Source organism: Onychomys torridus, chromosome 1 (genome assembly GCF_903995425.1).
Source record: "Onychomys torridus chromosome 1, mOncTor1.1, whole genome shotgun sequence".
Lineage (NCBI taxonomy): Eukaryota > Metazoa > Chordata > Mammalia > Rodentia > Cricetidae > Onychomys > Onychomys torridus.
In genome coordinates this window covers 99,676,612-99,692,949 of record NC_050443.1, presented here as the reverse complement: position 1 = coordinate 99,692,949, position 16,338 = coordinate 99,676,612, and the positions used below count along the sequence as shown (strand labels likewise).

At 42.0% G+C, this 16,338-nt stretch overlaps 1 protein-coding gene across 2 annotated transcripts in view; it reads left to right on the top strand.

Annotated features, from left to right (window-relative positions):
- The window catches only part of Usp31 (ubiquitin specific peptidase 31), a 54,473-nt gene that overhangs the window by 29,907 nt on the left and 8,228 nt on the right, over positions 1–16,338 (top strand). For both annotated transcript variants that reach the window (XM_036191066.1, XM_036191059.1), the window contains 6 exons: positions 145–222; positions 1,087–1,216; positions 5,323–5,442; positions 7,618–7,843; positions 12,912–13,070; positions 14,774–14,926. In XM_036191066.1, coding sequence (XP_036046959.1) covers positions 145–222; positions 1,087–1,216; positions 5,323–5,442; positions 7,618–7,843; positions 12,912–13,070; positions 14,774–14,926 — 866 coding nt within the window. The remainder of the gene's footprint in view (positions 1–144; positions 223–1,086; positions 1,217–5,322; positions 5,443–7,617; positions 7,844–12,911; positions 13,071–14,773; positions 14,927–16,338) is intronic.

Genomic DNA, 16,338 nt, shown 5'->3' with positions numbered 1-16,338 from the left:
GAGGCTACATTGGTCTGATTAAAGACTTTCTGATGGGGACTGTTAAGATTTCCTTTAATTATGAGATTCTAGATAGAATATAATCACACATAAGTAAAATCTTTCTTTTAGAAAATAATATGTGGCTCCACTCTCATTCTTTAGGGCATTAAAGTCCTGTGGACCAGGCGGCACGGCTCACGTGAAACTGGTAGTGGAATGGGACAAGGAGACAAAGGACTTGTGAGTTTGGTTTCCGTTCCTTTAACTTTATTACTATTTTGGCAGCACACAAATATTTCAATTTAGCTGTAACATACAATTCTTATCATTAACTGAGTATAGCTTACGTGTGTTTAACCCTTTATTGAAGCAATGTATTATTCTTTTCCTGATTTCTTTACAAGGCTAGAAACCTTGGAAAATTTACTTGCTGCCGAGGGAAAAGCCATTTGTTCGTTAATTGCTGTGTATGTTGATTTACTTTGATTTTTTTGTTACAGGATCATCAACTCTTGTAGGCTTATAGCAGACAGGATTGGGTGTGCTCAAGATTGTACAGCTGTAGACTAGTAAGCTTGTATCAAGTACATGTTCTTAGATACCATGAACAAGAATGAATGATTTAAGCAGCATGGACAGAGAGAGAGAGAGAGAGAGAGAGAGAGAGAGAGAGAGAGAGCGAGAGAGAGCGCGCTCTGGTTAATAGCACATACTACTCTTGCAGAGGAGACAAGTTCAATTCTTGCACCTGTGTCAGGAGGCTAACAACAGCCTGTAACTCCAACTTTAGAAGAACTGACACTGCTGGCCCCCAGGGGCACCTATACTCACATGTGCATACCCACATAGATACACATACATACACATAATTTAAAACAAAATAAGCATAATCATTGACAGTTTGAGAAAAGCTAACTCCAAGTTAACTCTTGAAATAAACTTTGCAGATGAAGAAATTTCCAAGAATATTTTGGAATGTGGAAGAGTTGAATTACCACATTCTTATGCATTGGTCTTTTGGGTTATGAATTCTTAGCTACTTTGAAAAGCTGTTGTGTCTGTCTTATAAGCTCCTCTGAAAGATGCCTTTCCCCTGAATTGCAGCTTGTTTGTAAACACTGAAGATGAGTATATCCCTGATGCAGAGAGTGTCCGTCTGCAGAAGGAGCAGCATCATCAACCACAAACCTGCACTTTATCCCAGTGTTTCCAACTCTACACCAAAGAAGAACGGGTAAGATGGAGGGCCTGCAAGAGGACAGTGAGGAGATTAGTCCTGCTCAGGAAAACTCCTCATGCCCATGCTCCAGGAATTTGCATTCCCACAGACTCTACACATTAAGTGGGCATTTTTAGTGTTAGCCCCTTTAGGACTTGAACAAGGAGTAACTTAGATTTTTGAGTATTTGGAGTGCTCTAGAAATGAACCTTTGTAATCATTTTATTTAATGATTAATATTTTTTTTTGTTTATTTCAGCTTGGAAGTCTTAAATTATTTTCCTTAGTAGTGAAAACTTTTCTCAATTTTTTTGTTTGTTTCATTTTTGTTTTGTTTTTGAGACAAGGTCTCATGATGCAGTCCTAGCTGGTCTAAAACTTGCTGTGTAGACCAGGATGGTTTCAAAGGCAGGCCTCTATCTCTCCGTCTTGAGTGCTGGGATTACAGCTGTGGCCACCAACACAACCCAACTTTTCTCAATTTAGTATACATGTCCTGTAAACACAGGTGTCAGGGCCTATTGAAATTTAAATTAAGTAAAATAAGATAAAATGAAAAATTAAGTTCCTTAGTTGTGTAAACCCCATCTCAAGTACTCAGTGACAGTGGCTCCAGTCCAGAATACAGTACACATTATGTGATGTTGGGTCATAGTGTGCTGGACCACTTGGGACCATGGTTTGCCTATAGTAGGGACTCAGTAAATATTTAACTGTTGAATGGACAGGTAGGTGGATAGATAAGTTTCTGTGGGGCCCAGGCCTATGGGAAATCTTGACCAGAGTCTGTAGAATTCATCTAATCTTCCTTTTCATGGCCTGTGTTAACCTGACTGTGGCTGTGACAGAATACCTGATATATTCAAGATAAACCATAGAAGAGGGAAAGATCTGTTTTAGCTCAAGGTTTCAGGCCACAGTCCTTTACTTTGTTAATTCTAGGTCTATTATGAAACAGAATATCCTGGAGATAGGAGTATATGGAGGAGAAGGCTATTAGCCTCATGGTTGGCAGGGAACAAGGGGAGAGAAGGAAGGGGCCAGGGAAAAGACACCCCAAAGATCATTTTGGGTGACCTTCCTCCAGCCAGATCCTTCCCAGGGTTTCTAGTACCTCCAAAAATAGTCTTACCAGGTAGGGACCAAACATTCAGTACATGCACCTTTGGGGAGCACTTGTATTAAACTGTAATAGGTTTATAATATTGACCATTAGTTCACACTTTGCTCCTGTACATATGGAACTAGGCACCACAGGATTTTTTTTTTTTTTTTTTTTTTAACTCCGGTCCTCATTCTTCTTCTTCTTTTTTTTTTTTTTTAAATAGAATGATTGCTCCAGTTGCCTAAGTGCCTTCTGTTATAAGGAGTTTGCCTACTTAAGACCTGGTGCCCGTTTCCTTTCTTGATAGGTCTGATAGGAACTGAAATGGGCCTGAAATAGGTCCTTTGTTCATACAAATAGTAATTTTCTTCAAATAGTGAGAAATACTTTTCAGAATCTCACTGAGTTCTCTTCCCCCAACCTGTTTGTAGCAAGTTCTTCAAAAATAGTTTATCAAAGGACATGTGTTATCAATTTTTAGCTTAATTATAAAATAGCAGTTGGTTTTGAAGCTGGTTGATTGAAGACTTTTGATTCACTGTCTTTTTCACTGGGTGTTAAAAGTTGACTTGAGATGTTTGTTTGAAAACAATACGAAGCTTAGGGATTAGCAGATGAACTGATGGCTACATTTGATCTACAAAACAGTTCACTGCCCTGGACTGAGGAATTTGTGCTGGCAAGGTGGGTTGCTCTAGACTCTAGAGTCTCCTTCATTTAAAGGTTCATCGTCAAGTACCTGTAGTGTGTTGGGTCCTACACAAAGCCCTCTGATCAAGACAGTGGTTCTGCCTTCATGTTCTTCATACCCTAGACAGGAAAGCAGCCATACATGGAAGTAAAGGCCTTAGGGTAGAAAGGAGCTTGACATGGTTGAAAAGAGAAATGTAATCGGTGTGGCAAGAGCCCAAGAGCTAAGGGAGAGAGTTAGGACAGTGTGAGCTCCAGTGAGAGTCTTGACTCTGTCTCTTACTAAATATCTCTGTATCCAAGAGAGGAGCTTGGCACACAGGAAGTGCTCAGTAAGTATGTGCTGGAATATGTACATGGTGGGAAGTTTAATATGGGGTTAAAAATAACAGTAGAGATATAGAAGAGGAGGTTGAACTTAATCAGTTGTGTGACAGTAGTTTGGTGTCCAGCTGTCTTCAGGCTCAGGTGGGTGTGAGCCATTGTTGTGCTGTCCATGGAGGCTTTAGAAACAATGCCAGAAACTGTGATGATGCTGATGCTGCTCTTTTCTTCACTTCAAATGTGTCTGTACTGTTAATGAGGATGGCACATGGGGACATCGGTGGGAGAGAGGGTGGGGATGGTACATTGGTAGTTATGATACAGCCAAGAATATTTTGATGAAGGAGACTTTGAGGTGGGGGGGTCTGATAGTTATTTGGGGGTACTTTGTCCTGTGAGTGAGGTGTTGGGCTTAATTTTATGTAAAGACAAGATCTAAAGGTTGAGAAGCGCTGAGGAGAGTGATCTTGACCTGCCATGAGGAAGACCTGGGCAGAAGACCAGACTGAAGTCCATATGTCTGCAGAGCTAGCTCCTTCATTGCCAGAAGATTTGATAGGCCAAGGATACTCATAGTGCAGTTGCCTGGCTTGGGAGCTTTCCAGCAATTTATAGTCAGTACAGACCTGAAAAATGTCTTAGAAACCATTAGAGTAATTAGATGTGTTATGACATTAATACTATATTTCATGAAAGTATGTGTTTATAATGTGTTGGGATTTAAACGGACAGAGACGTACTTTGGACACAAGTATGAAGACTGCACAGCCACACGCAGGGAGTATTAATAGGCCATATGAGATGTGGGCTTACTAGATGATAGTTTGGGCTCCTTTCATCTGACTTTCTGATCATTCCTGTTTGTTAGCCCTTCTGTCCGCCAATCTTCTGTGAACATGATAGAATTGCATCATCATGAAAATTATGCTTCCCGTTTAAGTTACTGACTGGTCTTTCTCCTTTCTTCTACCCAGATTTACTATTGGCAGCCCCCTTGTCCCCCCAAAGCCTCTTCTTGTTATCTGAGTTGAAGTGTGGACACTGGTCTCTGAGGTTCTCAGTGGCCTCTGCTCAGGCTTCATTTGACCACCTCATGGTACATGGCACTAATGACTACATATTCTCACCACTCTTTCTTGGCTTTACCTGAAGGGAATGCTTCTGGTTTCCATATATTTTTGTTTGTTTGTTTTGGGGTGCGTGCATCTTCAGATCCTGGTGACATTTCCGCCAGTTTTTCTGACTTTGGCTTTTTTTCTTACATTCTGGTGGGAATTATCTTCCACTCCCAGGGCTTTTCTTACCTCATCCCATGTGTGATCCCACATTGGATGTCGCTTCTGTGGCTGGATTTTTCATGCATTTGATACTTCTAAGTTGACATGTCCCTAGCTTTTCCATTTAGAGATGCTGTATTTAGATATAGAGTATTGGACTGGTGTTTGGAAGAGCTTGTTGAGAGCATATGAGGAGGTTTTCTTAGAGCAGTTCAGTGCTGCTGGAGGAGGGAATGGTTAGGACACATGAAGTGTGGAGGACAGTGAGTGAGAACTTGGAGTACAGTGTGTTCATGGAAGTTAGTGTGGAGAACTGGAGGGAAGTGGGGTGAAGGAAGAAGGAAATGAGAGGGACTTGGGACTTGGGATAGCCCCCTTTGTTCCACCTTGGTTGGCAGTAGTGGGATTTTCTCAGCTAAGATGTTCTAGACTAAGAAAGTCCATATAAATGCACAGGTGATAAGTTGCATTTGGTGGCATGCTGGGCTTGGGTGCCTCTGTAACAGAGCATTTCTTTGAGGAGGGAGGTTTAGAACTCATCCAGTGTCCACACTGGCAGGTGCTACTTGTCATTGTGCTATCCCATTGGCTGTCGTCCTGTGCAGCTTCCAAAGAGATGCTGAGTGATACCGGGCCCTGGGCAAGAAAGTAGTTCAGCTGTCTGCCATGATGACAAAGACTTTCATTATGTGGTACCTAATGGAAGTCCTGCTCCTTGTTTCCAGCTTGCTCCAGATGATGCATGGCGGTGCCCACACTGCAAGCAGCTGCAGCAGGGAAGCATCACGTTAAGCCTGTGGACTCTGCCTGATGTGCTTATTATACACCTCAAGAGATTCCGCCAGGTGAGAAAATCCTGTCCCTGGGGAACACTAGCATGACCTTGTTTCTCTTGACTCCTGTTGGTGGCTTGTGTAGGTTCTTTGGTGACCCTGATGGATTCACCCACTAATGCTGTTTGAATATCTCCACAATGTTTGACTGACCCTATCTATAGTCATGTTTTCTAAAGTAAAATTTGATTATCCTGTGATCCTTTAAGTCCTGAAAATTATAGTTCATGTAGTTCATGCACATGTTTTACTTTATTCTCGAGGATTTGCTTTAGACTTGTAAACATTTTCCTTAAATTTTAGTGTGTTTACTTTAGGATTGAGAAGTGGTCAGGTGGAATTCTATTTCTACCTGATGTAATAAACAGTATTGTCATGCTTCAAGGAGCTGTTACATAGTTGAGTAGGTGAGTGATAAATAGATACAAATATCAGCTTTTTGTTGTACTGCTTTGTGAGTCACTTTTTCCCAAAAAGTCTGTCTACCACTTGAGGTGAAAAATGTCCTAGACAGCCCCATTGTAAGAGAGTTTAATGAGAGGTGAGCTGTAGTGAGTCTTTGTGGCCTGAATTTAAGAGAGTTTGTGAGAAAAATGAGCAGCTGTTTGCTAGATGAGGAGAAGCAGGACTTCGTGTGACAGAGTAGGCAGTTTATGCTGAGCCTGGGGCCTGAAGAGGCTGAAAGCAGGACAGCAGGGCGGTGCACTGCAGAAGATGAGTGGAAGAGAAAGGCGGGTAGAGAGAGTTGTTCATGCATACCCTTGAGGGCAGAGTCCACTTTCAGTGAAGAGCTTTGGACAGAGGAGCAATGGCCAAAGTGTTTGTGACATGATCTGTCAGCTGCTGGGTGGCTAGCAGATGAGAGGTTGCAAGCGTTGTGGGCATCGTGAGGCCGCTGCTGACTAAGTGTAGCAACAGGGAGGGAGAGCTGTGAAGACTTCAGATGGAGCAAGGGAGACACACCTAGTCCCTGGCCTGGGTTTCCTAGGCTCCGAGGTGGAACCTAAAGGACTGCTCCAGATTAGGCTTCTGTGGTAATGAAGCATGGCACTTGGCTTGGGCGTCTAGCTTGGGCTCTTCAGGTAGGAAATTGATTGAAACTTCTGGTCCAGCCTTCTCTGTCTTCCTCCCCAATGCTAACTGGTTTCCTTCACTTTTCCTTCCAGAATCCCAGACTCCAAACGGCAGTGTCATCTTTGACATTCCTTCTTGTCTATCCTTGTCTGATCTAGGTCGCCACTTGTGCCGATTGACTTGGCTTTTCCGGGGAGTCCTTGTGTGTCTCCTCCTGATGCTGTCACCTACCAGTAAATGACTTTCTGTTACTGTTCAGGCGGTTGCAATTGCAGTCTTTTAATTGATTTCTTAACCTCTGTAGCTCTGCCCTTCCTGACATGCTGTACACACTGCTCACAGTTCTTCACTCACAATTCTGGTGACATCACTTCCTTCCTGCAAGCCTCAGTGCTTCCCTCTTCACCAGTAATAAGCCTGGCTCTCATTCAGAAGCTTTTCTCCTATGAATGTGTATTGTCCTTTAATAGATCCATCATAAATCATTGCGATTGTCACATCCATGTCTGATTAGTTTGCTAAATGTTCTGGACATAGAAAACATGCAATAATATTCATTCAACAGATTTTTAGGTTTCAAGGATATTCCAAAGGTTTTCTATATTAATAGAAAATACAGATTATTCAAGGTTGTTGGGTAACTAGTTAAGTTCAGCCAAGTAAATGTACTAGTTGGAGAAGTAAGAAGGGAAGGGTCACTGCTTATTGAATACCTCGCCTGTGCTAGGTGTTGGGGTTTGTCCTTACATGGCTGTACTCTGTTTATCTTCAGGCACTTGACAGAGTATCAGGTGGACCACCTGATACAGTCACTTTTCTTCTAAGCTTGCCTCTCACCCCAAAATAAAAGCTTTGAGAGATAAATAAATGAAAATCTGGAGATTCATTTTCCCCTACATGCTGCTTCTCATCGGTTCTACTTTAGGTGGTACTAAAGCTCGTTGCTGTACAGAGTTAATACTATTAGTCTATTTCCCTATTAATGTGTCTTGGGAAACATCAGATAGGTGATTCAAAGTGATTGAACTGACAGGGCCCACATTTCATGCTAAACTGAACTTCCATCTGCTTGCATTAGAATGTTATCAGAACTTGTTTTTCTTCTTGTAACAGGAAGGAGACAGGCGTATGAAACTTCAGAACATGGTCAAGTTCCCCTTGACTGGCCTGGATATGACACCTCATGTGGTTAAGAGAAGCCAGAGCAGCTGGAGCTTGCCATCTCATTGGTCCCCATGGAGACGGCCCTATGGACTCGGGAGGGACCCTGAGGACTACATCTATGACCTGTATGCTGTGTGCAATCATCATGGCACCATGCAAGGGGGGCACTACACAGGTCTGCAGTGCGAGAGGCCGCGTGTCTGTGCTGACGCTTCCTTCAGGCTGTTTGCTTGTAGCTTTTGAACCTCCCTTTCTCTTCCAGTGTGCCTTTTGCCAGCTCTGAGAGCAGCTTCATCCTCCAGATCTCTGTCCAAGATCAAATACATGAACCTTCTTCCTTCTGAGTTCGTTCATCCAGTAGTGAGCAGACCTGATGGGAGAATGTTTGCACAAGACAGCTGAGGAGCCACTCTTGTTTACCCAGCATGCCTCCTCAGTATAGCTATGTGATGCTTTTGAGGCTCTAGATTCTTCCTAACTTACAATGGTCATGAGCCACTTTCATGATGCCTTTATTGTTTTAAGGGTAAATTTACTTTTGCATTGTAAAAGCAACTCTGGTCAGCATAAGAAGTCTAGAGAGAGGTGGAAAGGATGCTATTGTGAAATGGGCTTATCAGGCATATCCGGATAAAGGTTATTAACATTAAAAAAATACATGATTAAAATATACATAATTAAACTTAGCATTTTAGTCAGTATTAAGGGTCCAGTTTGGTGGCATTGAGAACACATTGTTGTATAGCCACATCACCATCCATTTCCAGAACTTTTCATCTTCAACAGAAACGCATTAAACAGTAATTTTCATGTTTCCCTTCCTCCAGCCTCTGACAGCCACCATACTCTGTCTTGATGAACTTGATACTCTAGGTACCTCTTGCACATGGGGCCACACAATATTATTAGTTCTTTGTAGCTACTTCATTTTATTGAGTGTAATGTCTGTAAGGTTCATCCATAGTAATGCTTTGATCCATTTTCTGTTTTATACTGATGTGACTGGTATGTTTCACTCATAAATATTAAACACTTTGTACTTAGCTTGCAATAGACTTATCATATCACAGGTGACGTAATCCCACTGTGTATCTTCTAGGAGTAGGAACAAGTAGGTAGAGATATAGCTAGAAATAAAATTTAAGGACACTGCCATGTGTGTAGTAAGTGGAGATAAACCCAGGGGAGGGGAGGAGAAGCTGCCTGAGATTGGCAACCTGTTTGTTCAGTAGTACTGTATGGGCTCAGAGTGAGAGCCACATCTTTACTGTGGCCCAGTAAAGATGACATTGCTTAATGATATGGTGGCATCATAGCTTGTGTAGTTATTCTGATGTTCTAATGACAAATTGTCTAACATTGTTTTTCAGAACATATTTCTGTTAAGTGACTTGACTAGTAACCATTCCCATTGTTAAACATATATTGTTTTCTTTTTTAAACTGTTAATCTAATGTTGATGACTCCTTGTAGATTCTTCTCCTAGCAGTTAGCCACCAATTCCCTTGTGTGTTGGCAATGAAATAGTGTTGGTTGGCCTTCCCAACCTTGCATGCTCTCTTCCAGTCAGGATAGGAAGATGACTAGCGATAATCGTTTATTCTTGAAACCCTTGTAGTTCAACTCTGCCAGCAGCAGCTGTTTTTGAGAGGACTGACCCAGCCTCCTGGTGTGTTCATGACAGAACAGTTTGGCTTCTACTTGTCTGGGAAGTATTTGAAAAGAGAAAAGGGGCTCCTGATGTGCTTTCACTTCACATAAGATATTAATAGCTTAAATATGTTTTACCCTGTACTTTTTATAAACACTATTTAGATGGCAATGCAGTGTCTGTTGTTTTATGTATTTTTTAACAGCTGCTGTGTGATGATTGTATTTCTAGTTGGATATTTGCTTTTCTAACATTACTAGTAATGGCTATGTTCTTGAATGCTGAGTCATGAGATTATTCTTTACTCTTAGAATGGAAAAGGACTTAGATGTAATTGAAATCTACTAACTACTCACTGTATTAACACCTTTGCCAGCATTTCTGGTTGATATTTACACGGTTTCAGCTTTGGTAAAGAAATCATTTTGCAAATTAGGGATTTATACACTGCCTAGGCAAGGGATTGTCAGGGGAAACAGGACAGTACTAGGTTTCAGAATGTCATGTTGTTTTTTATTTAGAACAGACTTTGAAAACTACTTGAAAACCTCAGAAGCAGTGTGGTGACTTAGTAAAAGGAGCTTGTGATTGTAGACCCATCTAGGAATTTGGCCAAATAACTTTCCTTGGGCCCATGACACAGTGACGAGCAGAGTGTGTCTGCTCATTGGCCCTTCCCTCGGAGATGCTCCCATAGTCGTTACCAGTGGTTCTCAACCTTCCTAATGCTACGTTCCTCATGTGTGCTGACCCCCACCATGACATTTTTGTTGCTACTTCATTACTGTAATATTACTACTGTTATGGATTGTAATGTAAATGTCTGTGTTTTCTGATGGTCTTAGTTGACTCCTGTAAAAGGGGTCCTGACCCACAGGTTGAGAGCCACTGGTCTGTATTATTTCCTCTTTCCTGTTCTAGGTGTGTATTTGGGTTTGTGTTTGAAGGTCAGAGGACAACCTTGGGAGTTGTTCCTCAGGCTTTGTCTACTTTGTTTTGAGACAATTTCTTACTGGCCTGAAGCTTGCCTATTTAGGCTGGGCTGTTCATTCAGCATCAGCCTGACTCTGCCTCCCCAGCAATAGGATTACCACTATGTGCCATGCAGAGCCATCTCCCCAGGTCCCCCCTTCCTGTTCTTAAGGCAAACCATTGCTTATCTTATCTCTAAATGTTTACAGTTACAATTTAGAGAAAACAACCCTTGGCATTACATGGTTGTTTTTTTTTTTTTTTTTTAAATTACATTTATTTGTCTGGGGATGGCAATGCATGTAGATGTCAGAGGACAGCATGTATGAGGGAATTGGTTCTACCTTTCCATCATGTGGGGCCTAGGGATCAAATAGGCTGTAAGTACCTTTACCTGCTGAGCCACCTCACAGCATTTATTTAGCTGATGATACTCTGTTTTTAAGTTTTCACTAGAATGTCTTTGATGCATTCTTGCCGTAATTGCATAGTGCGTATATGGCTAACTTGTACAAGGATTCTAGAAAAGAGACTCTCAAGCTATCTGTGATAAAGGCCTTGATATTTTCTATTTTAGCATTTCCAACCCTTCATAAGCCAGTTTTATAAAAATTCAATACAAATGTTACAGCAGTATCATATTGCTAGATATTTTTGAATGCTTGTCTTTGTTCTGGTGCCTCCTTTTGTGGACAAATGCTGGTTTCTGAGCCATAGCTTGAGTAGCACTGGCCTAGAAAACACTGTGGAAGGAAGTGTTAAGGAGAAAAGCAAGTGGAATTAGAAATAAATAGTTTGCTTATTAGTAAGTTACTATGTGGCCTTTCCATGCCACAGTCGAGAACAGACCATCCTGAAAGGAAACAGACTGAACTAGAGCAAGGTTATTCTGTCTCTTGGTGGGCGTGTCCCTGTGCAGTTCTGTTCCCACTCACTCTCCAGAACAGCAGCCTCCTCCCCAGATGGGCCATTTGTGTGTTAGCCTGGCCTGACACCATTGGCCCAGGCGGTGCTGTTGCTATGCCTCCATTTGTTGTGTGTGTCTCCATTTCACTCTCTGGTTTGGTAGCTGCACCTGATGTCTCTCCCACATTCAGAGTCTTTGCTTCTCTTTTGGGACCTGTCAAGCTAGGAACAGTTCCTCACCTGGGTCCCTTTTCATCTCTTTGGTTCCACACTTAAGTGAAGTGACCTAATGAGGGTGTCACTCATGGTGCCTGTTAGGATTGTATGTGCCCTGTCTTTGAGGGCTAAGTCTGTGTCAGCATTTACTGAATATTCCAGCACTCATCTGTGTTCAGTAAATAGATAATCTAAGAAGTGTGATAATAATCATTTGCTTTTCTGGATAAGGTTTATAAGATCCCTTGATCCAGCCTAGTAGTATGACTTGGCCCCATGACCTCAAGGTTTTGGCATAGGTATGATGCTTGTAATCAAACCCAGGTTCTTGGGCACACTAAGCGCATATTCTAATAACTGAGCTATGTTTTTATTGGCTCTTACTGGTTTTGATTTTTTGTTTTTCTTGATAATGTTCTTCTTTATTTCTATCTCAGGCTTAGAGAATTGAAACTGGGGAGAAGGCTCCATGTGTGTATTCTCGAGTTCTGTGTTCTCAGGTTTGCAGGGACCTTCTGGATCATTTAGTCTTCCCCTGAAGGAAGAGGGTAGAGTACAGTAGGTCTTTAAGCACGAGCCAAAGGATTAGATAAACCCAAAATGCCATATACTCATCCTCCACCAGCTGCACAACTATGTGCTAGGCAGTCTTTGTGTATAGGATAATATGGATGTATTTGTAGAGTGTGTGAGGCCAGGTGTCCTCCTCAGGTACACCTACTTTGTGTTTTGGTTTCTTGTTGCTGTTTTTTTGTTTGTTTGTTGTTCTTAAAGACAGGGTTTCTGGGGCTTGGGACTTGCTGATTTGGCTAGGCTAGGTGGTGGGGATTGAACTCAGGTCCTCACCTTTGCCTGGTAAGCTTTTTACCAGTTAAGCTATGTCCCCAGCCCCATAAGGAGTCTTTCTGAGCCTGTGTAAATTTGTAGTAATATAATAAATCTCAGGATTAAATGAGATGTTTAGATTATGGTAAGTCTTAAATATTAGTTGGTGGCTGTTCATATTTTATGTCACTAGTAAACACAAAAATCTAAGTTCTTTACCCTGCCTTTTGACAATGAGACTGGATATTCTGTGTTGTAGAATGCTCCCTATGTATTGTGGACATGCCTGGCTTCTACTCACTAGATGCTTGTTGACCTCCACCCCCAGCTCACCTAGTTGTGACAATCAAAGTGTTTCCATTCATTGCAAAGTGTCTCTAGCAGGACAAAATTGTCACTGGTTGAGACCTACTTATACTTAGAGTGTAATGAGTTTTCTGATAGTTATGAAATTGGAATACTTAGGAATTTCTTAGAACATTCTGCCTAGGTGTGATATGGAATTTGGATTTGTTTTTTTTCTTAATCTCTTTCTGTTACTATGGGCAGTTTAAATTGCTATTGAATTAATTATAAACGTGAACTATAAAGGGTAAATATGAATATAATAAACTATGTGGGTAGAGTGCCTGGTGTGGCCTGGCTGGTGCTGACGATGGGCTTTTTTTGGCAGCATACTGTAAGAACTCCGTGGACGGTCTCTGGTATTGCTTCGATGACAGCGATGTGCAGCAGCTGTCAGAAGATGAGGTGTGCACACAGACAGCTTACATACTTTTCTACCAGAGGCGGACAGCTATCCCATCATGGTCGGCCAATAGCTCAGTGGCAGGTAACCTGGTTCTTGGGTGTTTTTCCCAGAGCAGGAGGTTGTAATTCTTGGTCCAGAGGATGTCTCAGAAGGCTTCATTATTGAAAGCTTGATGAGATTAATTTTCACACTTCCACTTAATCTGGGAACTAATATGATTTCAGCTAAGGAAGTTCGGGTGGATGCTGAACTATTATGGACCAGCAGAGTTCACATAGAGGTGGGACAGAGCCTAGCCAAACCACTCTTAATTTACTTGTTGGTGAAGTGCCTGGAGGAATAGTGTTAGCAGCCTCAAGTGCTGTTCTGGTATTTGTTTGAACTGTCTTGGAACATATCCCATCTGATAACACCCACCCAGTGGGGTTGCTGGTTGTTTACCATTGGTAAAGGTATGTGAAAGCATTCTGTAAAGGACCATTAGAAAGGAAGAAAGAAAGAAAGAGTTCTTTTTCTTCCATAAGGTTATTCTGTTAGGGGAAGAATTGACTGCTGTTAACTGATTGAGGGCTTAGTTTTGTTTTTTTGGGGGGGAGTTTTTGTCTTTTTGTTTGTTTGTTTGTTTGTTTGTTTGTTCAAGGCAAGGTTTCTCTGTGTAGCTTTGGAGCTCATCCTGGAACTCGCTCTGTAGACCAGGCTGGCCTCGAACTCACAGAGATCTATGTGCCTCTGCCTCCTAAGTGCTGAGATTAAAGGTGTGTGCCACCACTGCCTGGCTGAATTTTGCTGATGAGATGCAGCCTTATGTTAGTCAGTGTAGAAATGAGTCCCACACAAAACATGGATGCAACCATAGATAATCCAAATAAGAGGAAGATGCATGCTTCTTACTGCAGACTATGGCTTTAAGAAAATAGCTTGAAATGTGGTAATATAATCAATAGGAGAGGCAGGGAGTGGTGACCTATGTATCTTTCCAGGCCTCTACAGGGGTCTGCTTAAAGCACCTGAAAGGAAGTGTTCCTGAAGCAGAGTGACCCCCTGCTAGGAGAGAAGGCCTACATGGTGGGTAGGCTGCTCACTTGACTGGAAGAGGGCACTTTGGTATTCTTAGGCCATTCCAGAATCTGAGATGTGCTAAAAATGCCAGTCTCTTTAGATCTGTTTAAAGCAGTGCTGCTTCATGTAGTCTATTTCAAGAACACTATTGCACTAACATATATTTAAAGGTACTTCTGGAATTGATAGGACTGATGGACATCAAGCACATTTGTATCCCCTACTGTGTGTGTGTGTGTGTGTGTGTGTGTGTGTGTGTGTGTGTGTGTGTATGTATGTGTGTGTGTGCACGCGCGCGCATGCGCATGAATCATTAGTATTATAAAATGGCTTTAAAATGTCCAAAAGACATTGAAGCTAAGTGAAACAATGTCTGTATTACTGCTCTTTCTCTGGGTAATTTAGTAGTACTGCCAGTGCTTAGAGCTTGTGCTTAGCAAGTCCTTTGTAGAGTTAGTGGCTGTGTGTCCTTGTTCTACTATTCCCTTGCCAGAATTGTTGCTTTTAGAAACATTTATCTATATTTGCATTTTGTTTCTACAACTTTTCTGTATGCAGGAATTGCTTGAAATTTCTTCGTTTTTGCTAGAGATACTCAGCTGTGGGAGTTTGTCTTAACTCTGGAATGAGGACACAAATCTCTGGCTTGACTGGCAGCTTGACTTGATAGGATGTGTGCAGTGCAGGACCCTGGCTGACCTCAGGACCCATCTCCTTTTCTGCAGGTTCCACAAGTTCTTCTCTGTGTGAGCACTGGGTGAGCCGGCTCCCAGGGAGCAAGCAAGCCAGTGTGACCTCTGCAGCCTCCTCCAGACGCACCTCCTTGGCCTCACTCTCTGAGTCTGTGGAGATGACAGGAGAAAGGAGTGAAGACGATGGTGGGTGTGGGTCTTGGTGTCAGATTTCCAAAATGACAACTCATAAACAAAGCACAGGTTCTGCAGGCTTAGAAACAAAGTCTTTTTCCAAGTGAGCGTAGAACTCAAGAGAGTGGAGTTGTATAACTGAGTTGTGGCTTCTCTGACTCAGGGCTTTCTCCTTTTACTTCATTATTTTCCACTTCTATATTCCAATGTACAGATTAGATCGTCACTCTTTTAGTAATAAATACTTTTTGTTAAAATGTGCAGAATGGCTGTAAGGACCCAGAGACGTCTACCTTGCCTGAGACTGCTTCATGTGGAGTTGCTGTTCTCAGTTCAATGAGGACACCATTGGGTCAGCTTGACCTCTACTCTAAACATAGTCACAATATCAATACTGGGGAAAATCTGATTAAATATTAAAGTGCATTTTGTTTATTTGTTTTTTTCTTGGTACCTCTCACTAGGCTTGAGCCTTGACAAGATAGCCCTTAGTACTACCAGCAACCCCAGGTGGTATGGGATGGATTGGCAGCCAAAGTACTAAGAACTGGAAGGGGAGAGGGTGAGCTCAGCTTCTGTAATGAAGACAGTGACTCATCTTCCAGAGAGACTCACTCTGCCACCAGCATTTCAGTTGCTTTAATGTGCTTCTAGGGGTGATGGGTAATTCTGAGAAAATGAAATGGAGCCAAAATGAAAGGTAGTTGGGAAGAAGTCACACTAGGAGAGCTGTGGCACGGCTCTGACTCTGCCTGCTTTGGCATGTTACTTCTTTTCCTTGTGAAGCAGGAATATGTTAGACTATTGTTGCTAAGCCCTTTCTCCTTCCTAGTGTTTAGGAAAAGCTGACCACTGAACCTAGGCCTATTTAGGTGGATGTTATTTTCACCACAGCCCTGTAAACTTGGAATTTACTGTTGTTTTAACAATAAATCCAGGAGCAGCTTGCCTTAATCTATTTTTAAACAGTCTAGTTGGTGAAATCAATATCTTTCTAAGCATCATCATCATTTAGCCCTGCTCAGTGGTCACATAGAACAGAACCTGACTCTTAGAAGTCACAAAGGCCACAGCTACAGTTATAAATGTATACAGAATTCAGCTTGCAATTGTCTTGGGAAGGTTTAAGCCTTTGGAAATACTAGTCTACAAGTCAATATCCAAGGCTCTAGTCCTTTCCACTAATACCCTTTCATTGTTACCTGTTATAGACTTACTTCCACAGGGAGTGCAATGGGGGTCATGGGTTCTTGTGTCATTTTGGGCAAGGAGTTTGTTCTGTGAGTCCCAGGTGTCCTTCAGGAAGATGAAGGAGCTGGGTTAGCATCCCATGTTTAGTGAACATCTGTGAGTGCCAGGATCCTTGCTGGACACAGACTTCTAAGATTTTATTTAATTCTCTAATTAGACCAATGGTCAGCTGA